The sequence below is a fragment of the Oncorhynchus mykiss genome, chromosome 7 (genome assembly GCF_057628025.1).
Source record: "Oncorhynchus mykiss isolate SJ-2025 chromosome 7, ASM5762802v1, whole genome shotgun sequence".
In the NCBI taxonomy this organism is placed as follows: domain Eukaryota; kingdom Metazoa; phylum Chordata; class Actinopteri; order Salmoniformes; family Salmonidae; genus Oncorhynchus; species Oncorhynchus mykiss.
The window spans coordinates 70,400,552-70,427,061 of record NC_143028.1 but is presented as its reverse complement, the minus strand read 5'-3'; the positions used below and the strand labels follow the sequence as shown (position 1 = coordinate 70,427,061).

The 26,510-nt window shown below is 45.5% G+C and overlaps 1 protein-coding gene across 3 annotated transcripts in view; it reads right to left on the bottom strand.

The window, feature by feature from the left end:
* LOC110528499 (histone deacetylase 7) overlaps positions 1–26,510 on the bottom strand; it is a 73,657-nt gene that overhangs the window by 7,176 nt on the left and 39,971 nt on the right. For all 3 annotated transcript variants that reach the window (XM_090241870.1, XM_090241869.1, XM_036984083.2), the window contains 14 exons: positions 25,465–25,587; positions 24,916–25,022; positions 18,798–19,044; positions 17,359–17,552; positions 16,858–17,046; positions 13,747–13,984; positions 13,247–13,380; positions 12,410–12,530; positions 10,909–10,958; positions 9,522–9,629; positions 9,192–9,247; positions 8,319–8,406; positions 7,835–7,954; positions 5,819–5,916 (listed from right to left, as the gene is read on the bottom strand). In XM_090241870.1, coding sequence (XP_090097996.1) covers positions 5,819–5,916; positions 7,835–7,954; positions 8,319–8,406; positions 9,192–9,247; positions 9,522–9,629; positions 10,909–10,958; positions 12,410–12,530; positions 13,247–13,380; positions 13,747–13,984; positions 16,858–17,046; positions 17,359–17,552; positions 18,798–19,044; positions 24,916–25,022; positions 25,465–25,587 — 1,873 coding nt within the window. The remainder of the gene's footprint in view (positions 1–5,818; positions 5,917–7,834; positions 7,955–8,318; positions 8,407–9,191; positions 9,248–9,521; positions 9,630–10,908; positions 10,959–12,409; positions 12,531–13,246; positions 13,381–13,746; positions 13,985–16,857; positions 17,047–17,358; positions 17,553–18,797; positions 19,045–24,915; positions 25,023–25,464; positions 25,588–26,510) is intronic.

Sequence of the window (26,510 nt, the reverse complement as noted above, 5' to 3'; positions counted from 1 at the left end):
AGGAACCTTGACATCTAGTGAAGCCATGAAAGTCAACACTGAGTTACACTTTATAGAAACATATCCTGTGTGTAATGAGGAACATAGTTGCTCGCAAGAACTTAACAAGATTCTGCAGTGTCACAGAATGACATCAAAATCAAATCAATATCAAATTTATAATGCCCTTTTTTACATCAGCAGATGTTACAAAGTGCTTATACAGAAACCCAGCCTAAAACCCCAAACAGCAAGTAATACAGATGTAGGAGCACGGTGGCTAGGAAAAACTCCCTAAAAAGGCAGGAACCTAGGAAGAAACCTAGACAGGAACCAGGCTCTTCTGGCTGTGCCGGGTGGAGATTATAAGAGTACATGGCCCTTAAGGCCAGATCGTTCTTCAAGATGTTCAAACGTTCATAGATGACCAGCAGGGTCAAATAATATTCACAGTGGACACAGGTTTCTGCATTTGACTTTGACCCTTTCAACACGCTAGTCTCTTGTGACACACAAAACATACTGTGCTTTACTGCTTACTGTATAACACATGCTCTTCAAGAGGGAGATGTGTACAGTATATTTAGGACCGCATGACATGTTCATTTGCAAATAAATCACTGACTACCCAGTGAAAGAGACATGGTCAAATTAAACCCATGTCCCATGGATCGGGCCTGGTCTGAGATCTGTTTGTGCTGTCTTGCCAACACCTACAGTCATTGTCAATATGCACAAACAGATCCGGAACCAAGCTACCACTGATCAGTCCAACTGTCAGAAACATTTCAACAAACATCCAGGTAACATACCCAGGTATGTGACACAGTGTGACACCAAATAAAAGTACATGAAAGTTGAAACACTAACACTAACACTATAACTAACACTATCACTATCACTATCATTAACACTATCACTAACACTATCATTAACACTAACACTATCACTAACACTATCACCAACACTATCACTATCACTATCGCTAACATTATCACTAACACTATCACTATCATTAACACTATCACTATCATTAACACTATCACTAACACTAACATTAACACTATCACTATCATTAACACTATCACTATCACTAACATTATCACTAACACTATCACTAACACTATCACTAACACTATCACTATCACTAACATTATCACTAACATTATCACTAACACTATCATTAACACTAACACTAACACTAACACTATCACCAACACTATCACTATCACTATCACTATCGCTAACATTATCACTAACACTATCACTATCATTAACACTATCACTATCATTAACACTATCACTAACACTAACATTAACACTAACACTATCATTAACACTATCACTATCACTAACATTATCACTAACACTATCACTAACACTATCACTATCACTATCAATTAACACTATCACTAACACTGTCACTATCACTACACTAACACTATAACTATCACTAACACTATACTTAACACTATCACTATCACTACCACTATCATTAACACTATCACTAACACTATCACTAACACTATCACTAACACTATCACTAACACTATCACTAACACTATCGTTATCACTAACACTAACACTATCACTATCACTATCACTATCGCTATCACTATCGCTATCACTAACACTAACACTATCGCTATCACTATCTCTATCACTGACACTATCACTATCACTATTACTAACACTATCACTAACACTATCACTAACACTATCATTACCACTATCACTCTCGCTACCACTATCATTAACACTATCACTAACACTATCCTATCACTGACACTACCGTTATCGCTATCACTAACACTATCGCTATCACTATCGCTAACACTATCACTATCGCTATCACTATCGCTATCACTATCGCTAACACTATCATTATCACTATCACTAACACTATCACTAACACTATTACTAACAGTAACACTATCACTATCACTATCACTAACACTACCACTAACACTATCAATATCACTATCACTAACACTATCACTATTACTAACACTATCACTAACACTGTCACTATCACTATCACTAACACTACACTAACACTATAACTATCACTAACACTATCATTAACACTATCACTAACACTATCACTAACACTATCCTATCACTAACACTATCGTTATCACTATCGCTAACACTATCACTAACACTATCACTATCACTATCGCTATCACTAACACTATCGCTATCGCTATCACTATTACTAACACTATCACTATCACTAACACTAACACTAGATGGATATAAATTACATCAAGTTGCCAGATAAATCAAATCAAACTTGTGTACTGAATACAACAAGTGTAGACCTTACCGTGAAATGCTTACTTACACGCCCTTAACCAACAAAGTAGTTCAAGAAGAGTTAAGAAAATATTTACCAAATAAACTAAAGTAAAAAATAATAATAAAAGCAACACAATAAGAATAACAATAACGAGGCTATATACAGGGGGCACCGGTACCGAGTCAGTGTGCGGGGGTACAGGTTAGTTGAGGTACTTTGTACATGTAGGTAGGGGTGAAGTGACTATGCATAGGTAATAAACAGCGAGTAGCAGCAGTATACAAAAGGGAGGGGGGGCCAATGTAAATAGTCTGGTGGCGATTTTATTAATTGTTCAGCAGTCTTATGGCTTGGGGGTAGAAGCTGTTGAGGAGCCTTTTGGTCCTAGACTTGGTGCTCCGGTACCGCTTGCCGTGCGGTAGCAGAGGAAACAGTCTATAACTTGGGTGACTGGAGTCTGACAATTTTATGGGCTTTCCTCTGACACCACCTATTATATAGGTCTTGTAGCCTAACGATAGTTACACATCATATACATTTCACCATTTGATTGACCCTTCAAATGGCTCATTCATCTCCCCTCCTCTCCCCTGTAACAATTCCCCAGGTCATTGCTGTAAATGAATGTGTTCTCAGTCAAATTACCTGGTAAAATAAGGAAAATATGTTTGGGGGATTTCTGTCACTAAACTTAATTTAAAAGAACTTTTGGCCTGTACCTTAAAATTCAATAATTGTTTTATGTTATATGCAGTTACCAGCTACACATGAGTATCTACTAGGCTACATTCTGGGTACCACAGCAGTTAAAGACTGACTACATAACAATAAGGGCTTTATCTAAAGCGTTAGTAAACAAATAACAGGACCAAGACAGAGAGATGTCCAGAGGGGAGGATGACGTCAACCTTTCTATTTTCATCTTCTGGAACTACTTCCCTTGTTCTTCTCCTCCTCCCCTTCTTCCTCACCCGCCTCTTCCTCCTCTCGTTGCTGCTGCCAGTGATTTAGCGAGCACACACTGCCCATGCCGAGTTTGATTCCCCTCTCTCTTCTTCTCTTTCTCTCGTTCCCTTTCCCCCCACCCTTTCTCCGGCCGGCAGTTCAAAGCGCTTCGGCGTGCGTCTGGTTCCCATTAGGGGCTCGGCCCTCTTCTCACGTCACTGACAGCCAGCCATCTGGGATCCATTGGGCTTAATTACGCCGCCTTTGGATTCCCTAACAATGCACCACCCCCACCACCACCCCCTCCCGGTCTGCACTACCAGACCATGCAGCCTGTGCAGTCCCTCACACACACACACACACACACACACACACACACACACACACACACACACACACACACACACACACACACACACACACACACACACACACACACACACACGTTGTATCCCGCAACTAAAGGAATCTACCAGATTATACCGCAACCCACCACCCCACCCCCCAATCATCCACTACCTCTATCCTATAGCCACTGAACTGCAAGACTAGCTGAAATGCCACCTTCTTCACTAATATACAGAAGAGGGTGGCATTTTGGAGGCAAACCCAAGATCCCTCACCTCCTGAATGGCAAGATGTGAAATTAACAGGATGGCCCCATTGGAAGATGGAAATCTCAAATCAAAGTTAATTTGTCACGTGCGCCAAATACAACAGGTGTAGTAGACCTTACAGTGAAATGCTTACTTACAGGCTCTAACCAATAGTGCAAAAAGGTATTAGGTGAACAATAGGTAAGTAAAGAAATAAAACAACAGTAAAAAGACAATGAAAAGGACAGTGAAAGATAGATGAATATGAATTAAATTAGAAGGATGGCAGGCTGCATTGAACCAGGTTATTACATTTATGGTATTTCAAGATGCATAAAATACAGCCAATGCAGAAATTGGGTGCATATTTTCTGGCTGTACAGAACGTCTGGGGAATAGAGGCCCAGTCACAGATTTTCCTTGCACAGACTTTATTGCTTACAATGTTTGTTGGTGGAATTGGGTGGGGGAACACGTGGGAAAGTGAACACATTTTCACTTGTAAAAATGTGTTTCTAAGGTGAATTCATGGGATTTTACATTTGGATTTCCCAGAGTCATTTTTTTTCAAATTCCACATGAGGATATTGGCTATATGTCTACAAGAAACAGAGCTACCTGTATTGACATCTGAGCTACTGTAAGAAAAAACTACTAGGTAACATACACCTGTACTAAGAGCTAAGAAAAATCTACCTGTAATGACAATGAAGTGACAGTTACTAGGTAACATCTACCTGTAATGAAAACTAAGTCACAGTTGCTAGGTAACATCTACCTGTAATGAAAACTAAGTGACAGTTGCTAGGTAACATCTACCTGTAATGACAATGAAGAGACAGTTACTAGGTAACATCTACCTGTAATGAAAACTAAGTGACAGTTGCTAGGTAACATCTACCTGCAATGAAAATGAAGTGACAGTTGCTACATCTACCTGTAATGAAAACTAAGTGACAGTTGCTAGGTAACATCTACCTGCAATGAAAATGAAGTGACAGCTACTAGGTAACATCTACCTGTAATGAAAACTAAGTGACAGTTGCTAGGTAACATCTACCTGTAATGAAAACTAAGTGACAGTTGCTAGGTAACATCTACCTGTAATGAAAATGAAGTGACAGTTGCTAGGTAACATCTACCTGTAATGAAAACGAAGTGACAGTTGCTACATCTACCTGTAATGAAAACTAAGTGACAGTTGCTAGGTAACATCTACCTGTAATGAAAACTAAGTGACAGTTGCTAGGTAACATCTACCTGTAATGAAAATGAAGTGACAGTTGTTAGGTACACCTGTACACGTAACGAAGATAGTCACTAGGTAACACACACCTAAACTAGGGAACACTTACTAGGTGTTCTTATTCTTCTATACAACCAGTGAATCAACACAGACCATACTGCTCTCAGTGAGTTAGCAATTAGCATTGTATGCTATGGGTAAACATTGAGCCTAGCGTCTGCCTGTTGGAATCAATGGCTCGTAACGGTACAGTATGGCTTCAGCCATTAGAATCCTGAGTTTGACGAGCTTGGCCCACCCACTGTGTGTATGCACCATACGGACCTCACATACTGTTCATCGTCTGGTGGCGAGCCAACACCGCTGACAGGAACGCTCAAAGTTCATAACGCCGCAAACCGAGCAGCTATTCATTCAGGGGCTGAGGCTTGAATGAAGTGGAAAGTGCGGTGCACAGAAAAAAGACACACCTCCATTCAGTGGCATGGATCCACACCATATAATGGAGGGCATCACAAAAATCTAACTCGCACCACAATATAAACACATGATACTGTACAAGTCTGTTATATCCCAGCTGTGCGTAGTATTTCAAGGATGAGTGAAGAGTTTTGGTAAGACTTTCTATGAATCAATTGCGCGCACACCCCATTGACTAAAATATCATCTTTGCACTTTTGTGGTTTTGTCTTAATGTGATTTCGGCTGGAGGTAAGGTGAGGTAGGTTAGGTGTATCTCTAACTCTGTACCTGAATGCTGCTAGGTATTCTGCGTCGCCCATGGGGGGGTCCAAGCCTCCCGTCCACGCCACGTTGACATTGAAGCCCTCACCTGCTTCTACTCCCACCTGGACAGAGAGGAAGAGAAAGAGAGAAAGAGAGATGGGAGAGAGAGAAATAGAGATATTCATTGTTATTCATTAATGTTCATAGTGATCATGTTAACATCTTACTTCATTGAAAGTTATGCTGAGAGCTGAGGGAGGGTCGTGAGATATTTTGCATCAAATGTTCACACACAATCAGCACCATAGTTTCAAAATGCACATTTGTGCCATTGAGGAAAAGCTGTGTCACATTTCAATGACATAAGGGAGTGATTACAATTTCCAAATGAAAGACGGCTGGACATTAATTCAACGCCTCCATCAACTCAACAATTTTTATTTTTGATACAATTTGTCAAATCTGCTCATAAATCACAAAACTACACCCAGAATATGTCCCAGTTTTAACACACTACAGAGACATATTTTCTTGAGTTGGCACTTGTCGATATTTAGTATCTAGCTATATTTCACCAAAACTCAGCACCCAGAACCAAATGTTAACGTCTGTCACGAGAGAGTACATTTCACCAAATGCCAGGCACAACCTGATTTGACCTCACATTAATGGGGTGGGAGAATAGTTGAGCCACTGGTCTTAAGAGTAGGCCTTAAAATGCCTGCCTCTCTTTTTAGTCCTGCTAGTGGCTATTTACTGTGGCTAATTAGCTATTTACTGTAGCTAATTAGCTATTTACTGTAGCTATTTACTGTCGCTATTTACTATAGCTATTTAGCTATTTACTGTAGCTATTTACTATAGCTATTTAGCTATTTACTGTAGCTATTTAGCTATTTACTGTCGCTATTTAGCTATTTACTGTAGCTATTTAGCTATTTACTGTAGCTATTTACTGTAGCTATTTACTGTAGCTATTTAGCTATTTACTGTAGCTATTTAGGGTGGCTATTTAGCTTTTGAAAACCTCTCCAACATCACTCAATGTCATGGTGAGAAGAGAGTGAGGACTGAGTGACACCCTATTGGCAACAAACCGTGGTCATTTCCTTTGTGTGTGTGTGATGATGTGCATCGCAGAATGTCTCTCGGTGGACTGGATGTCCACAGGGTAAATTCAAAACACATGCGCTCCGCCATACACTGCCAACTAGTCACTCTCACACACACATACACACGCACACACACACACACGCACACACACACGCTCTATCCATCACTCTATTGTTCTTCTCTTCTTCATTCCTTTTCTTCATTTTTCCTCTTTTATTTCCCTTTCTGTCTTTCCCCTCATGTTTAAAAGATGCTGGAGTGGATTAGGGATACCCTGATGTTTATGTGTAGTACCCCTGGTCACATCATGCTACCCCCTAGTGTGTTATATAGGTACATGATGCTAAGGTGACATCACCGCTACCCCCTAGTGTGCTATATTAGTACATGGTTCTGTGGTGACATCACCGCTACCCCCTAGTGTGTTATATTGGTACATGGTGCTATGGTGACATCACCGCTACCCCCTAGTGTGTTATATTGGTACATGGTGCTATGGTGACATCACCGCTACCCCCTAGTGTGTTATATTGGTACATGGTGCTGTAGTGGAGGGACACAGAGACTACAGAGGTTTACCACACAGCTCAGTGGAGGTCGAGGGGCCATTTAAGGCAAAGCCACATCCAAGCCAGAACAGCCTCATTTGGACCATCCCCTCATGATGAAGGTTATGTGAAAACATCCACTTTTTCATCCTCACAGTTTTGTGAGAATGGGAAAATGAAGGTGGATGGTGTGGTATTTGGTGGGTGGTAACAGATGCTGAAGGGGTTTTCAGACTAGTGGGCCGACCCAATCTGTTCGGTGCTTGCTCAGACATTTTCTTTTCCAAATGGTCACACCGATCATGTATTTGATGGACAGTTCCATCTACCAATAGGAGAGCATGATGTATACGGTGGTGGATAGTACAACCTAATATACCTCAGCTGGGTCCCCGCTACCGGGGAAGAATTTGCCGTTGTCATAGCGATGCAGGGAGATGTACAGCACGCTGGGGTCGTTGTAGAAGACCGACTGGGTACCGTTCCCATGGTGAACATCCTGAACATTGGTGAGAAAGGTCAAGGGGCAGTCAGACTCTTAATTCTGTAGTATACTAAACTAGTCCATTACTTGACCTTAATGTTTGCATAATCCCTTTTAGTGCACACTAAAATACATACAATTACTTGTCCTTATAAGTTGTGTGTACGTGTGTGTGTGTGTGTGTACGTGTGTGTGTGTGTGTGTGTGTGTGTGTGCGCGCCTAGGCCCAGACTCGTGGCAGGTCTGACTCATGTGGAAAGCAGACATCGGTGTGAATGCTGACACCAAGTTTATGGTCAATAATGGTGTTAAAGTGAGCACGTGTGTGTGTCTGTGTTTAGATCCCATGTGGGGACCAGTGACAGCGGCCGTCTCTCACCCAGTCCACGATGAGGATCTTGCTGACGCCGAGTTTGTGCTGGAGCTGCTTGGCTGCGATGGCCACAGAGTTGAAGAAGCAGAAACCCCTTTGGAGAGAGACACATGTGGGGACATAGGAATACTTATGAGAATATGTTCCCATAATGACACCATAGACACCCGATGTAAAGTCAAGGCTTTTTTTAAGTGAAAGGTCTCCAGGAGATATCTCCATGATAATGTGAGGCCGTTCTCACTATACACAAACTAGGTGATGTGAAGACATTAGTGCCAATGGGTCAAACATGCTGTGTTTCACTGAACATGCACTCATGTTTAGGCACGGTATGGCTGGACAGTACCAGAATGTAGGGTTGCAAAGTATGAATGATGGGAAATAGCGGTGCTGACAGCAGAAGCTATAAACTCGGTGACTGTGAACTAAATTGTAGATCATATCTGCTGTCCAACTCTTCTCCTCCAGAGTCATTATCGACACATAAATAACTACTGACAGGCACTGCTGAGTACACACACACACATGCACACACTTAGAGGTGGTGCTATAGGCTGACAGCACAATGTCCTGAAAGCTGGGCATGAATTGAGCAGCGCGGGTACAAGTAGATTGCTGTTAGCCTTGGGCAAGTAACACACATTCACACACATAACACACACCTGAAAGGTACTTTTCATGTGTAGGGAACCCTTTGAAATTATTTTAGAGACCTCCTGTTTCTGTGTGTGTGTGTGTGTGTGTGTGTGTGTGTGTGTGTGTGTGTCTGTGTGTGTGTGTCTGTGTGTGTGTGTCTGTGTGTGTCTGTGTGTGTCTGTGTGTGTCTGTGTGTGTCTGTGTGTGTCTGTGTGTGTCTGTGTGTGGTGCAGTACTTACAAGGGGGTAGAGTGGGCTGCATGATGTCCAGGGGGCCTCACCACTGCAAAGCCATTCTGTGAGGATGGAATAGAAACTTTAACACTGACTCTGGCTTTCTCTGAATAAATCTTACGATTTCACTTATATTAGTTGAATACAGGTGACATTGAAAGGTTTTTATATAGCCATATTAAATTCAAATTTCTTGTGAAATTCATAAATTCAATAAACCATGAAGAGAAAGGACTATACAGTATGCTTCAATGTGTATTAATGTATGTTACGGGATTGACAATTCTGATCAGCTGAGTTACGGCTCGGACAGGGGGTTGCGATTGGCGGTCTCACCTTCAGCTCTCCTTGTGCCACCCTGAGTGCAAGCTCCGTCACGCTGCCTGCTGCCAAGCGAGACGCCGTTGATGTGTGCATCTCGTTCCAGATCGTATCATTGTCCACCTGTCAATCACGCAAAACCAAGAAGTTACGTCAGGGGATGGGATAAAAATTATAACCACAGGGAGAAACATGGGCATAATTTACAAGTTGGTGTCAGACCAATGAGTAAAGAGGAAGTCACCCATTGGAATAGCGAGGTGACAGGTTGTGACAGGTTGTAGGAAAGATTCCAAAGTCTACTGTTTATTCCAACCAAATGAAGAGTATCATGACTTATTGGGAGCCAGGGGGAAGGATTTGGCAAGGGTAACATTTACCCACACTAATCACCACAACATTGACTTACTGCTGGTGTAAAGGGGGTAGTAAAGTATTCCTGTTCTCAGATCCTCTCTCTCTCTCTCTCTCCCTTTGTTATTCCATGTTTCAAAACTCCACATTTCTGGCGGTTTGGCACAACGGAACAATGAAATCAGAGGAATTTCTTTTATCACCGTCTTGGCCATCTTGTTCCAATCAGTGTGCCTGACCAGAGGAGCCAAGAGCCGGAAATCCAGACAGATCAGGCGCCTTATCAACACTATACAAAGCCCCTTCCTTCTCCTCTCCTCCTCCTATTCTCCCTCATCTTCTTCCTCATCCACTCATCTCTTCTTCATCTTCTTCTGTGTCTGCAAATATTTTCTCCTTCTTTGATACAAACCATCCTCTCCTCCTCCACTTTCATTTTCTCCCTGTTTCTCTCAACTCCTTCCTCCTCCTCTCATCTCCTCTTCGTCTTCTTTAATGTCCGCATTTTCTCCTTCCTTATTTTTATTTATTTCACCTTTTTTTAACCAGGTAGGCTAGTTGAGAAAAAGTTATCATTTACAACTGTGACCTTATCAACACCATTACAAGCCTACTTCTTCCTAATCCCCCCCCCCCCTTTCTCTTATTCCTCTTCAACTCATCCCTGCCTCATCCTCTTCTTTGGTGTCCATAAAGTCCACCTCTCTCCCTCTTTCTCCCTGTCTCTCCCCCTCGTTCTCTCTCCCTGTCTCTCTCCCTCGTTCTCTCTCTCATCTCTCACCTTTTCTTTGTCTTTGATATCTATTTGGCGTTTCGACCAAGTCCCTGCCAACAACAACATCCTCCATAATTTGTAGTCCTATTAGCTTAATTGTGTAATGAGGCATAATCAAGCATGTAATGTTTGCCATTTTGTAATGTGATTAGATAAGTGGAAAGATTTCACAATCTTTGATTTTGCATTACAAGGTCTGTTGAGCTGTGTGCCTGTGTACAGTAAGTGTGTGTGTGTGTTGTGTATGTGTGTGTGTACTTTTGAGTAACTCACCCCAACTCCTCCACATCGTAGCATCACACGCATCCTTTGAGATAAGATCCCTGCAAGAGAAAGATAAGATAACTTTAACGTGCTTTAATAACACACTTGAATGCCATCTGTAAATACGAATAACATTTTTAATTTAAGAGCTTAGTTGGTTTAGCTATGGAAAAAGATGGGAACCTTCCCGCTAGCCATGATTGGTTGAGATAATGGATGGGCTGGACATGCCAAGAGATTAGTTCAGATTGGTCTGCCCTGTAGCATGCTTCTGTCTATAACATGAGCTGCTCAGTATGTGTAGATAATCCTTCCTCTCGTGGCTTTTTTGAAAGATATAATGTAGCAAAAGTGTTGCTACTGCTCTAAACAACATTGCTGCCCTGGATTTAGCAGGCACAATCAACAAAGATCATTGGGAAAAAGTTGTGATGGACTACTTTCTGCACACGGCCAGTGTGAACCGGCGTGACTTGACACAACGGGCCAAACAAGCTGTAGTGACAAACAAAACGGAAAAGCCACAGGACGACTTAGTTAGATTGGTTCCTTGTCTGCCGTGAAGCGTTCATCCATGTATACAGGTAAGAGTCTAACTACATTTTCAGATATTATAGGTTTCACATTTAGTCAGAAAGTCGTTTTCATTGCAAGTTGAAGCTTACTGTTAGCTAGCTAGCAAATGTTAGCTTGCCGGCTCGCTAGCTAACGTTCCCATGTACGATCTGTGTAATTGAATCAAGTTGGTTAGTTTTAGCTACCTGCAGATTCATTCTACAGCATTTCATGGATGGTGGCTAGCTAATGACAATCTGTTTGTACTGTAGCTATGGGTTGGGATTATGGTTCATTGTTTAGATAGCTAGAGCTAGCTAGCTGCATGTCTAAACAAAAAACTTGCCAGATGATTCCACGACCAATCAGGTTAGCCAGATGTGTCTGGGGGATGGTTATAGTATTTCTTTCACATGACCCATCAGTTTAGACCAGTGTGTCTGGGTAAGAATCATCTAATAATTATACAATATTTTTATCTGGACACTTTCTGTTTTTTATATTGCTACTATACAGGTAACCAGGTAACCATTTCACTGTACCGTTTACACCTGTATCCTGTGCATGTGACAAATAAAGAACAACATGACCTGAACCAAAGTCAGATTAGGGTATAGGCAAAGGACTAGATTAAGTGTATTTTTACCTGGAGTTTTTCCTTATTGTAGGCTACTAATTGTACCACTTTAAGTCTTGAAATCTTTGGTTGTTTACTGAGTCTCTACTTTTATCCAAAGTAAAAATGTGCATTTAAAATGTAAGACCGAATCGAGGCGGTCGGTCACAAATGATCCATGCATGTGTATAGGTCCATGTATGTGATTATGAGTGTTCAAAAATACAGATTTTTGGCTATTGCCCAAGTGAGTGTGAGTGTTATCAGAGCTGTGTTGGTTTGAGTGTGTGTACTGTATGTGTCAGTGAGTGAAGATGAGTGTGTGTGTGTGTGTCACACCAGCCAGCTTGCGGTTGTCCAGTTTGAGACGATGGAGTAGGTTGGTGCCATACAGCAGGACGTGCTTCTCGGAGTGGACAGACTGAAGCTCCTCCAGAGAGGCCTTCCTGCTACGGATACACTACAGCAGCAAACACACACTCTTCATTAAACTGTATCTTTAACACACACACATACACACATGGATGGACACACGCACACACACCACTCAACTGACTGTGGTGCGCACACACACACACACACACACACACACACACACAAAATAACAGACACTCACACAGTTGGTTAGATGGTAGATGCAATGTTAGCTTAACTCTATGTGACAGTAGTGATCATAGTAGACGTTAGAAATTGGCCCATCATCTTTGAACAAAGTAGCACTGTAGAGTTTACTAAGTGTCAGTTGATCTCTCGTGGACACAAATAGTATCGTAACATCTGTCAAAAGACTGTGGGATGCGATGACTATCTATCTGGTGCACAGGTTTTTCGTCACTGGTTATTTGAACAAATCACGATTTAGCGTGCGTGCGCATCTTTCTAAATTCGGAAGGGGAAGGGACATTTGGCCCATAGACTTGCCTGAGTCTTGTAGCGAAAGAGGGCTGGAGCTACCGCCCTGCTTCCGCTCCTCGTTTTAGTATCTTTTTTTTCTTCATGCGATGACACAATTAGGTCAGATTCTAGTTCTGGGTTTTCTAGATCAGGTGTCAGTAAACCATCTCAGGGACCGGCACCGGTCCACAGACCAGAAATTGAGAAACACTGGTATAATATATCAGAATATAACACACAAATACTATATATCTATATATATATATATATACACACACACACCTCACACTGGTTCCTGAGGCCACTTTCTTGCAATCTGGACCAGATGCTATGGATTCTCCCAGCATGCTCTGGGTGTCGGCTGTTGTCGCCACAGGTGCACTGGTGCTTTAGCATCTGAGAGTCATACACCAGACCTACACACACACACACACACACACACACACACACACACACACACACACTCTGTGGTTTAGATACCCATACGAAATAGGTAGAAAGACAGTCAGCCAGACAAGCAGCCAGACAGACAGTCAGACAGCCAGACAGCCAGTCAAACAGGCTGCCAGTTAGACAGCCAGCCAGTCAGACAGCCAGACAGCCAGTCTGACAGTGAGCCAGCCAGACAGCCAGCCAGCCAGATAACCAGCCAGTCAGCGATCCTATTAAATGAAGTTATAATATGTAATTCTATAGACGGGACATAGAGCTGAATATATAGTAAACTGACCATGTGATACAACATAAAACATTGTGTACAGCACTCCCCAAGTCTGTCTCACCAGTGGTGAATCGTAGCTTGGTGGGGGTCTCTGGACCAGTGCTGGCCAGAGACAGCGGGGTGTCTGTGGGCTGTGGAGGAGGGGGAAGAGAGGTGGAGGCAGGGGAGGACTTTGCGCGGCCAAGGGGGCGGTGGGAAGGGCCAAGAACCACAGGCACACCCAGGGGGTCCAGGTAGGTCACCTGTCTGTGCCTTTCTGTCAGGACCTGAAGGTGCCTGGACTGCTCCCAATGGAATGACTGGAGGGGGAGGGAGGGAGGGAGGGAGAGAGAGTGGAGAAGATGGGGAAAGAAAAGGGGGGACGAGAGGGAGGGAGAAAGGGAGAGGAATGGAGGGAGAAAGGGAGATGAATGGAGGGAGAAGCAGGGAGGAATGGAGGGAGAAAGGGAGAGGAATGGAGGGAGAAAGGGAGAGGAATGGAGGGAGAAAGGGAGAGGAATGGAGGGAGAAAGGGAGAGGAATGGAGGGAGAAAGGGAAAGAATGGAGGGAGACGGGGAGAGAATGGAGGGAGACAGGGAGAGGAATGGAGGGAGACAGGGAGAGGAATGGAGGGAGAAGCAGAGAGGAATGGAGGGAGAAGCAGGGAGGAATGGAGGGAGAAGCAGGGAGGAATGGAGGGAGAAGCAGGGAGGAATGGAGGGAGAAAGGGAGAGGAATGGAGGGAGAAGGGGAGAGGAATGGAGGGAGAAGGGGAGAGGAATGGAGGGAGAAAGGGAGAGGAATGGAGGGAGAAAGGGAGCGGAATAGAGGGAGAAAGGGAGAGGAATGGAGGGAGAAAGGGAGAGGAATGGAGGGAGAAAGGGAGAGGAATGGAGGGAGAAAGGGAGAGGAATGGAGGGAGAAAGGGAGAGGAATGGAGGGAGAAAGGGAGAGGAATGGAGGGAGAAAGGGAGAGGAATGGAGGGAGAAAGGGAGAGGAATGGAGGGAGAAGGGGAGAGGGATGGAGGGAGAAGGGGAGAGGGATGGAGGGAGAAAGGGAGAGGAATGGAGGGAGAAAGGGAGAGGAATGGAGGGAGAAAGGGAGAGGAATAGAGTGACAAAGGGAGAGGAATAGAGTGACAAAGGGAGAGGAATAGAGTGACAAAGGGAGAGGAATAGAGTGACAAAGGGAGAGGAATGGAGGGACAAAGGGAGAGGAATGGAGGGAGAAAGGGAGAGGAATGGAGGGAGAAAGGGAGAGGAATCGAGGGAGAAAGGGAGAGGAATCGAGGGAGAAAGGGAGAGGAATGGAGGGAGAAGGGGAGAGGAATGGAGGGAGAAAGGGAGAGGAATGGAGGGAGAAGCAGGGAGGAATGGAGTGAGAAAGGGAGAGGAAGAGTGAGAAAGGGAGAAAGGGAGAGGAATGGAGGGAGAAAGGGAGAGGAATGGAGGGAGAAAGGGAGAGGAATGGAGGGAGAAGGGGAGAGGAATGGAGGGAGAAGCAGGGAGGAATGGAGGGAGAAAGGGAGATGAATGGAGGGAGAAAGGGAGAGGAATGGAGGGAGAAGCAGGGAGGAATGGAGGGAGAAAGGGAGAGGAAGAGTGAGAAAGGGAGAAAGGGAGAGGAATGGAGGGAGAAGGGGGGAGGAATGGAGGGAGAAGGGGGAGGAATGGAGGGAGAAGGGGAGAGGAATGGAGGGAGAAGGGGAGAGGAATGGAGGGAGAAGGGGAGAGGAATGGAGGGAGAAAGGGGGAGGAATGGAGGGAGAAAGGGAGAAGAATGGAGGGAGAAAGGGAGAGGAATGGAGGGAGAAAGGGAGATGAATGGAGGGAGAAAGGGATAGGAATGGATAGAGAAAGGGAGAGGAATGGAGGGAGAAAGGGAGAGGAATAGAGGGAGAAGCAGAGAGGAATGGAGGGAGAAAGGGAGAGGAATGGAGGGAGAAGCAGAGAGGAATGGAGGGAGAAGCAGGGAGGAATGGAGGGAGAAAGGGAGAGGAATGGAGGGAGAAGCAGGGAGAGGAATGGAGGGAGAAAGGGAGAGGAATAGAGGGAGAAAGGGAGAGGAATAGAGGGAGAAAGGGAGAGGAATGGAGGGAGAAAGGGAGAGGAATGGAGGGAGAAAGGGAGAGGAATGGAGGGAGAAAGGGAGAGGAATGGAGAGAGAAAGGGAGAGGAATAGAGTGAGAAAGGGAGAGGAATGGAGGGAGAAAGGGAGAGGAATGGAGGGAGAAAGGGAGAGGAATGGAGGGAGAAAGGGAGAGGAATGGAGAGAGAAAGGGAGAGGAATAGAGTGAGAAAGGGAGAGGAATGGAGAGAGAAAGGGAGAGGAATGGAGGGCGAAAGGGAGAGGAATGGAGGGAGAAGCAGGGAGGAATGGAGGGAGAAAGGGAGAGGAATGGAGGGAGAAGCAGGGAGGAATGGAGGGAGAAAGGGAGAGGTATGGAGGGAGAAAGGGAGAGGAATGGAGGGAGAAAGGGAGAGGAATGGAGGGAGAGAGGGAGAGGAATGGAGGGAGAAAGGGAGAGGAATGGAGGGAGAAAGGGAGAGGAATAGAGGGAGAAAGGGAGAGGAATGGAGGGAGAAAGGGAGAGGAATGGAGGGAGAAAGGGAGAGGAATGGAGGGAGAAAGGGAGAGGAATGGAGGGAGAAAGGGAGAGGAATAGAAGGAGAAAGGGAGAGGAATGGCAGAACAGAGAGAGAGAGAAAAAAGATGAGTATTATTATTTTGTTTGTTTATTTGTTTACCCATTACTTTAGCAATGACATAAAACAGGCAACTAAGAGCTGAGCTATTGAGCTGTGATTCTATGGTGCCCTCTATTGGTGAGCCAAACAGTTGGTCTGAACTGAAGCTGTAGTCGGAAGTGGGACTAATTGAATAATTTTCTGTATGACCTAGGTAGCGCTTCAGGTGTGTTGTAAGTGTGTGTGCGTCCGCATGCATGCATATCAGAGGAGGCTGGTGGGTGGAGCTATAGGAAGATGGGCTCAATGTAATGGCGGAATGGACTAAATGGAACATAGTCAAACGTGGTTTCCATATCTTTGATACCGTTCAATTCATTCCATTACAGCCATTACAACGAGCCTGTCCTCCTATAGCTCCTCTGATACAGGTGTGTGTGTGTGTGTGTGTGTGTGTGCGTGCGTGCGTGTATGCATGTGTGCATACATGTGAGATCGTGTACCTGATTCACCAGAGGTGTGTATTTCCTGATATGTTCCCCATGGCTGTCTCGTGAGGATGTATACTCTGTGTCCCACATTGACTCAGAGCTGCTGGTTCCACTCTGTCTACTTCTCTGGTATTCATCCTCCTCCCCTAACCTGATATCCTCTGGGTCCATGTCCTCCGAGGAGATCTGTGTGAGACGAGGCTTCTCACAGGATCAAAGGTCATCATGTATTAGTCTTCACTCTTCTTCTTCATGTCTCACTAGTACTATTATGCAGTATGTATTGTACTGTGTGTGTGTGTGTGTGTGTGTGTGTGTGTGTGTGTGTCTGTGTGATGCTTGAAAATTCCCAAGGTATGTGTGTGTGTGTGTGTGTGATGCTTGAAAATTCCCAAGGTATGTGTCTGTGTGTGTGTGTGTGTGTGTGTGTGCGTGCATGCGTGCGTGCACATGAGCATGTTGCTCGACAATTCCCAAGCTGTGTGAGTGTGTCCAATCTGTGCTCCTTCTCACCTGGTCCAGGTGTGTGTTTTGTTTGAGTCTCTCCAGCAGCAGTTTGTGGTTCTGCTGCAGTAGCTGGTGCTGCTGGTGAGAGGGCAGTGGGGGCTCAGACCGGGTCCGACCCAGGGGCCTGTGGGGGCCCAAGCTGGCCAGTCCTTCCAGCCTGGAGGAGGGGTACTGGATAAGGCCTGGGTTCAGACCTCGCACTGGAGGAAGAGAGAGGTGGGGAGAAAGAAAGTGAAGGGGAAGAGAGAGGGATAGAGGGAGGGAGAGAGAGAGTGAAAGAGAGTAAGAGGGAGGGAGAGAGAGAAAGGGGGAGAGAGAGAGAGAGAGATAGAAAGGGGAGAGTGAGCAAGAGAGAAGGGGAGAGGGGGGGGAGAGAGAGAGAGAGAAAAAGAAAGGGAGAGAAGGAGAGAGAGAGAGAGAGAGAGAGAGAGAGAGAGGGAGAGGGAGAGAGACAGACATCAGGATCATCATGTTTGACAAAAAAATTAAGAAAATTACTAGAGAGGAAGTAGACTGTTGTGGGAATGTTTTTTATTTATCTAGGCAAGTCAGTTAAGAACAAATTCTTATTTAAAATGACAGCCGCTTGGGGAACAGTGGTTTAACTGCCTTGTACACCCGCATTACTTGCTGTTTGCGGATTTATGCTGGGTTTCTGTACAGCACTTTGTGACATCAGCTGATGTAAGAAGGGCTTTACAAATACATTTGATTGATTAATTGTTCAGGGGCAGAATTACATATTTTTACATTGTCAGCTCGGGGATTTGATCCAGCAATCACTCGGTTACTGGCCCAACGCGCTAACTACTAGGCTTTGATGAGTCTGGGTAACCATGAAATAGATCAATTTGATGAGTCTGGGTAACCATGAAATAGATCCGTTTGATGAGTCTGGGTAACCAGGAAATAGATCAGTTTGATGAGTCTGGATAACCAGGAAATAGATCAGGTTGATGAGTCTCAGTAACCAGGAAATAGATCAGTTTGATGAGTCTGGGTAACCAGGAAATAGATCAGTTTGATGAGTCTGGGTAACCAGGAAATAGATCGGTTTGATGAGTCTGGGTAACCAGGAAATAGATCAGTTTGATGAGTCTGGGTAACCAGGAAATAGATCAGTTTGATGAGTCTGGGTAACCAGGAAATAGATCAGTTTGATGAGTCTGGGTAACCAGGAAATAGATCAGTTTGATGAGTGGATGAAGTAAGTGGCATTCAGTCAAATGGTCAATAGAGGGCAGTGTCGCTCTGTGTTTGTTTGATTAGCTGTGCATGCAGCAGTCCTGAGGGCTCCAGGATGACTATAGGTGTGTGTCTGTGTGTATGTATATCTGTGTGTGTCTCACCAGTGACTAGCTGTGTATGCAGCAGTCCTGAGGGCTCCAGGATGACTACAGGTGTGTGTGTGTGTGTGTGTGTATGTATATCTGTGTGTGTCTCACCAGTGACTAGCTGTGTATGCAGCAGTCCTGAGGGCTCCAGGATGAACATGGGCTGGAGGTGATGGTGGGCAGCACTGTGTCTCTCCATGGGCAGGTAGACCTGGGGCAGTACCCTGGCCACCCTCTGATAACTACCCGTTTCCCAATCACCATGGCCAGGAAGCCCGGTGCTGATGCTCGGCAGGGCGGTGGAGCAGGGCACCATGAAGTGGGCCAGCGTACCATCCTGGAGTAGCAACCTCTGAGCCTGAAGGAGGGAGGCAGGTCCGGAAAACACAAAACATTCAAACATAACTGCTAAACACACTAAATCAATTGAGTAGTGTTAACTCAAAAAACTATAGTAATTTAAACTTGATTCAATTCCAGTAGGTAGTGTGCAGTCAACTACTAACTGTCGGGTTATCAAAGTTCAGTCCTCAATGTTTCAATGTCTGTTAGAATAGATTGACTGTTTCATTCCTTTAGTATAAGTATAAGAGCAGAAAAAAGCATCAGTTTGCTGAAATCTGAGTGGTGAAAAATATTGGAAACTGAAAAGGACACGTCAGTTGAACACTAATCTAATATTCATGGTACAGTACAGCAGGTGGCCAAATGTTTTAAACAGGCCTGTTGAAGAGAGAGAGAGAGAGAGAGATGGACAACTGTACACCACTGCCATGTTATTCAATCAGCCCTTATTCAATTAATACATATACTATATACAAAAGTATGTGGATACCCCTTCGAATTAGTGGATTCAGCTATTTCAGCCACACCCGTTGCTGACAGGTGTATAACATAGAGCACACAGCCATGCAATCTCCAAATCGTCTGTCCTCGGTTGCAACACTCACTACCGAGCTCCAAACTGCCTCTGGGAGCATGTCAGCAAAATAACAGTTCATTGGGAGCTTCATGAAATGGGTTCCACAAGTTTAAGATCACCATGTGCAATGCCAAGTGTCGGCTGGAGTGGTGTAAAGCTCGCCACCATTGGGCTCTGGAGCAGTGGAAACATTCTCTGGAGTGACGAATCATGCTTCACCATCTGGCAGTACGACGGACGAATCTGAGTTTGGAGAATGCATAGTGGCAACTGTAAAGTTTGGTGGAGGAGGGCCTCCCGAGTGGCACAGCGGTCTAAGTCACTGTATCGCAGTGCTAGAGGCATCACTACAGATCTGGGTTTGATCCCAGGCTGTGTCGCAGCCAGCCGCGATTGGGAGACCCATGAGGCGGTGCACAATTGGCCCAGCGTCGTCAGGGTTAGGGGAGGGTTAGGGGAGGGTTTGGCCCAGCGTCGTCAGGGTTAGGGGAGGGTTTGGCCCAGCGTCGTCAGGATTAGGGGAGGGTTTGGCCCAGCGTCGTCAGGGTTAGGGGAGGGTTTGGCCCAGCGTCGTCAGGGTTAGGGGAGGGTTTGGCCCAGCGTCGTCAGGGTTAGGGGAGGGTTTGGCCCAGCGTCGTCAGGGTTAGGTTTGGCCCAGCGTCGTCAGGGTCAGGATTAGCCCAGCGTCGTCAGGATTAGGGGAGGGTTTGGCCCAGCGTCGTCAGGGTTAGGGGAGGGTTTGGCCCAGCGTCGTCAGGGTTAGGGGAGGGTTTGGCCCAGCGTCGTCAGGGTTAGGGGAGGGTTTGGCCCAGCGTCATCAGGGTTAGGGGAGGGTTTGGCCAGCCAGGATGTCCTTGTCACATCGTGCTCTTGCAACTCCTTGTGGCAGCACGCTGACTTCGGTCGCCAGCTGTACGGTGTTTCCTCCAACACATTGGTGCAGACGGTTTCTGGGTTAAGCGAGCAGTGTGTCAAGAAGCAGTTCGGCTTGGCGGGATCGTGTTTCAGAGGAAGCATGGCTCCCGACCTTCGCCTGTCCCGAGTCCATACGGAAGCTGCAGCGATGGGATGAGACCAGGGCAAAGGGGCTGTGTGTGGGGCTGTGTGTGGGGCTGTGTGTGGGGCTGTGTGCGGCCTGCGACCTGATTCAGTACGGACCGCGGAATCATGCTCAGATGACATGTAGAATTTGAGATACACACGTCACAGTTACAAATAGTAGCTGCTAGAATTTGCGCAAAAAAAAGTTTTTCAAAGGTTTGAAAGAAAAGGAAAACAGACAATGAATGTAGGGTGTTCCAGCAAGACTGGACATCTACATATATATTTATTGAGGTATCAGGGAAAGCTGTGTGCTTTGTGTGCAAAGAGAGCATCGCTGTCGTGAAAGACTACAACTTGTCCCGACACTTCCAGACGAAGCAGACAGAGAAACATAGGAATATGTCTTCTGAGCGGTGGGCATCTAAAGAGTGCCTTTCTCAGTTGCAAAAGCAGCAAGGACATTTCACAAAACTGCATTCAGCAGATGGAATTGCGAGAGCTAGCTATGTACTGTCCCACTAAATTGCTAAACATAGCAAACCATTCGCTGAGGGCGAATTCATTAAAGCGTTTTTAATTGACTCTGCAGCAATACTTTACCCTGAGAAGGAAGAGCTGTTTGAAAATGTTTCCCTGTCTAGACGAACAGTGACACGGCGTGTTGAGGACATCGCAGACAATATGGAACAACAGTTGAAAGACAAGGTAAAGGATTTCTCCTATTTCTCCTTGGCCCTGGATGAGAGCAGTGATGCACATGACACGGTACAGTTGTTGATATTCTTACGAGGCATAACACCAGTCTTTTAAATTACAGAGGAGCTTCGGTGCAGTCAATGAAGAGCACAACGACAGGCAAAGATTTATTGGAGGAGGTTAATAAGTGTGTGGCAAAGCTGGGACTGAGTTTTAAAAATATATCCAGTGTGACCACTGATGGGTGCCCAAACTTGATAGGAAAAAACATTGTCCTTTTGAAAAGGATGCAAGATCAAATAGCTGAGCTGAACCCAGATCAGAAAATGAATTTCCTGCATTGCATTTTTCATCAGGTGGTGCTCTCAAACGTGTTCTGAAAATGAGCCTGTTGTGGATACAGTCACTAAAGTGGTAAACTTCATAAGAGCAAAATCTTTAAACCACAGGCAGTTTGTCTCACTGTTGGAAGAGACAGAGTCGGGTCATGCAGGTCTCCCCACCACACAAATGTGAGATGGCTGTGTTTCGGGAAGGAGCTTAGAAGGGTGTGGGACCTGAAGTCGGAGATTGATGAGTTTTTGCAAATGAAAGAAAAATATGTTGATTTCCCTCAACTGCAAGATAAAGAATGGTTGGCTGATTTTGTCTTCACCGTGGACATCATGGCCCTCATGAATGAACTGAATTCCAAACTACAAGGGAAGGGCCTTTTTGCACATCAGATGTACAGCCTTGTTAAAGCCTTCAAGGGAAAATGACTTCTCCTGACTCGCCAAGTAGAAGCCAACAATCTCACGCACCTTCCGATACTACTAGTCTGTTCCCTATCAGACGACCAGCAGGAGAAGTATACATCTCTGCTGTGTGCTTTTAACAGTGTTTTCTCGTCGTTTTGAGGAAAATGACATGCTGTTGGTTTCCTCTCCTTTCATCTTCAATGTGGATAACTCTCCCACTGACCTGCAGTGATTGGAGAACTATTCAAAACAATGTCACTGACGAGGTTCTATGCATCTCAGCATGAACAAAACTTTCCAAAGATTAGGAGTCATGCTCAGAAGATGTTTGTACTGTTTGGGTCAACCTATGTATGTGAACAGACATTTTCAGTGATGAAATATAAGTTAAGGCACAGATCATCTCTTACTGACTCTCACCTCTCAGCAATCCAGCGCATAGTGACGTCAGAAACTATACCTGACTTCACTGCTCTAGTCAGTGCCTATCAGAGACTTCACTCCTCACACTGATTGAGTAGTTTAAATGTAATGTTGAGCTCTCTCTCTTTCTTGTGTTTTTGTGCATACCCGTTAACAAGAGTCCGTGGTGCTGAATGCACAGTGTACTTTCCCTGCGTGTAGTTTATTGCATGTTTAATAATAATGAAAATACTACAAAAAGGAGAACATGGATGTGGTTTATTTCTGTTGATGTTAAAAAGTAAAATAAGTAGCATATCTGGACGTGATTTCCATAGATATCAACACAGTTGTATAATCCTGTAATATGATTCTGGTCCACGATGGCAAAAATATATTCTAATGTGGCCCTCCATGGAAAATAATTCCAGGGGGATGCAGGAAAACGCTACCTGCCCCAATGCATAGTGCCAACTGTAAAGTTTGGTGGAGGATAAATAATGGTCTGGGGCTGTTTTTCATGGTTCGGGCTACGCCCCTTAGCTCAAATGAAGGGAAATCTTAATGCTACAGCATGCAATGTCATTGTAGATGATTATGCGCTTCCAAATTTGTGGCAACAGTTTGGGGAAGTCCCTTTCCTGTTTCAGCATGACAATGCCCCCGTGCACAAAGAGAGGTCCATACAGAAATGGTTTGTTGAGATCGGTGTGGAAGAACTTGACTGGCCTGCACAGAGCCCTGACCTCAACTCCATCGATCACCTTCAGGATGAATTGGAACGCCGACTGCGAGCCAGGCCTAATCGCCTTAAATCAAGGCCCAACCTCACTAATACTCTTGTGGCAGAACGGAAGCAAGTCCCTGCAGCAATGTTCCAACATCTAGTGGAAAGCCTTCCCAGAAGAGTGGAGGCTGTTGTAGCAGCAGAGTAATGTGCAAAGAAATGAACTGTGTGTCCTGAATACAAAGCATTATGTTGGGGCAAATCCAACACAGCACATCACTGAGTATCACTCTTCATATTTTCAAGCATGGTGGTGGCTGCATCATATTATGGGTACTGTATGCTTGCAATCGTTCAGGACTGAGGAGTTTTTAGGATTAAAAAGAAAAGGAATATAGCTAAACACAGGTAAAGTCCTACAGGAAAACCTGGTTCAGTCTGCTGACATTGGAAGACAAATCCACCTTTAACAGGACAACAACCTAAAACATTAGGCCATGTATACACTGGATTTTCTTAACAAGACGACATTGAATGATGCCTAGTTATAGTTTTGACTTAAATCGGCTTTAAAATCTATGGCAAGACTTGAAAATGGTTGTCTAGCAATAATCAAAGACCAACTTGATAGAGCTTGAGAATTTAAAAAAAATATTGTACAATCCAGGTTTGCAAATCTCAGACTTACCCAGAAAGACTCACAGCTGTAATCGCTGCCAAAGGCTGCCAAAGGTAATTCTAACATGTATTGACTCAGGGGATTGAACACTTATAATCTAGGGGGATGGGAGGAGAGATGGTGGGAGGAGAGAGGGGGGTGGGAGGAGTAAAGGTTGGTGGGAGGAGAGAAGGTGGTGGGAGGAGAGAGGGGGGTGGGAGGAGAGAGGGGGGTGGGAGGAGAGAGGGGGTGGGAGGAGAGAGGGGTGGGAGGAGAGAGGGGAGGTGGGAGGAGAGAGGGGGGTAGGAGGAGTATAAGGTGGTGGGAGGAGAGAAGGTGGTGGGAGGAGAGAAGGTGGGGGGAGGAGAGAAGGTGGGGGGAGGAGAGAAGGTGGGGGGAGGAGAGAGGTGGTGGGAGGAGAGAGGGGGTGGGAGGAGAGAGGGGGTGGGAGGAGTATAGTGTGGTGAGAGGAGAGAGGGAGGAGTATAGTGTGGTGAGAGGAGAGAGGGGGTGGGAGGAGAGAAGGGGGTGGGAGGAGTATAGTGTGGTGGGAGGAGAGAAGGTGTTGGGAGGAGAGAAGGTTGGGGGAGGAGAGAGGGTGTGGGGAGGAGAGAAGGTGGGGGGAGGAGAGAGGTGTTGGGAGGAGAGAGGTGGTGGGAGGAGTATAGTGTGGTGGGAGGAGAGAGGGGGTGGGAGGAGAATAGCGTGGTGGGAGGAGAATCGCGTGGTGGGAGGAGAGAAGGGGTGGGAGGAGAGAAGGGGTGGGAGGAGTATAGTGTGGTGGGAGAAGAGAGGGGGTGGGAGGAGGAGAGGGGGGGGTGGGAGGAGAGAGGGGGTGGGAGGAGGAGAGAGGTGGGTGGGTGGGAGGAGAGAGGGGGTTGGAGGAGAGAGGGGAGTGGGGAGTGGGAGGAAAGAGTGGAGTGGGAGGAGAGAGTGGAGTGGGAGGAGAGAGTGGAGTGGGAGGAGAGAGTGGAGTGGGAGGAGAGAGGGGGTGGGAGGAGAGAGGGTGGGAGGAGAGAGGGGGATTGAGAGGGGCTCACCACGTGGGTTAGTCCGGTAGTAAGTGGGCTGTCCGAGAGAAGGCTGTCATTGGGCGAGCTGCACCCAGACACTGGAGTGCTACATGTACTGCTGCTGGGGGAGGAGTCTGCAGGACGGAAGAGAGGGACAGCCAATCAGGATAATACATTGAACTGTGTGTGTACCTGAACATGGCCATTTTTTAAATTTATTTTTAATTTAACCTTTTAACCTTTATTTAACCAGGTAGAGAATCACCAGCAGCAAGAGCGACATCATTGACGTATACAGAGAAGAGAGTTGGTCCAAGAATTGAACCCTGTGGCACCCCAATAGAGACTGCCAGAGGCCCGGACAACAGGCACTCCGATTTGACACACTGAACTCTATCAATAAGAAACGCGTGTTACTTTTTCCCCTGTGCTCATTAATGAATACAACCCAGGTATGTTAGTGCTAGGCTGGGGCAAAACGGCTGGGGCTGTACAGCATCAGGAAGGAGGAACACTAAGAGAAAATAAAATGAGAGGCTTTTTTGATAGACAGTGGACACAACAAGGCAGGAGTACCCAGAATATCCGGCATTCTGGGCTTGATTGTGGGCGGGGTGCTGGTCTTGCGTTGGAGAGGGTTCTGCCTGGAGTTGATGTGCTTCTTCAGTTTACTTCTCACCTTCAGGAGGGGATCAGAAGCTGAACACACACACACACACACACCCGAGCAGACACAAGCACGTACACACAGACACAACATACAAATGGATGTTAATAGTTTGGCCAATTCAGGACATTTCTCTAACACATCCTTAGACAGTACACAACAAAACAGTCAGCTGAATGCATAAAAGCTGAGCACAATCAATTTAGGCAAATCAAAATGGCTACAGATCCATAATGTTCTATCTTATCATAAATCCTCTACAGTACATAACAAAACCCTATCAAAGCTCTTTAACAGCACGGCAGAACAAAAAACTCAAGTTTAATGTTTATTTTGGCAACTAGCACAATAGGCTTAACTACATGATCAATCAGCGAGCGGCTTGGCCCAGACAAAAGACGCAGATGACTGAGGGGTGTGTAGCTGCAAAATAGCCAACGCTGCTAGGGTAATACAGGTAAATAATGGCATTGTAATTGAACTTCAGGTGACATAGTGTACAGTTAGTAGGAACCACTCCTTAGTACTGTAGTCCTCACTCATAGAAATGGAAAGAGGGAAAGCCTACTATCTTTGCAACTGATCACGTCTAATCAAATCAAATTGTATTATAGTCACATGCTTTATAAACAACAGGTGTAGACTAACAGTGGAATGCTTACTTACAGGCCCAGAAAAATAGAAAATAGCTACCCCTGTACCAGAGCTGTTGCCATAAAATGTAATGTTAATTTCTGTTCCCTAAGCCGCCTCCAATGTCGTTTTATACAATTTGACAGTACGTTCGACCAGCCTCACAACTGCAGACCACGTGTAACCACGCCAGCCCAGGATCTCCACATCCGGCTTCTTCACCACAGACCACGTGTAACCACGCCAGCCCAGGACCTCCATATCCGGCTTCTTCACCATAGACCACGTGTAACCACGCCAGCCCAGGACCTCCACATCCGGC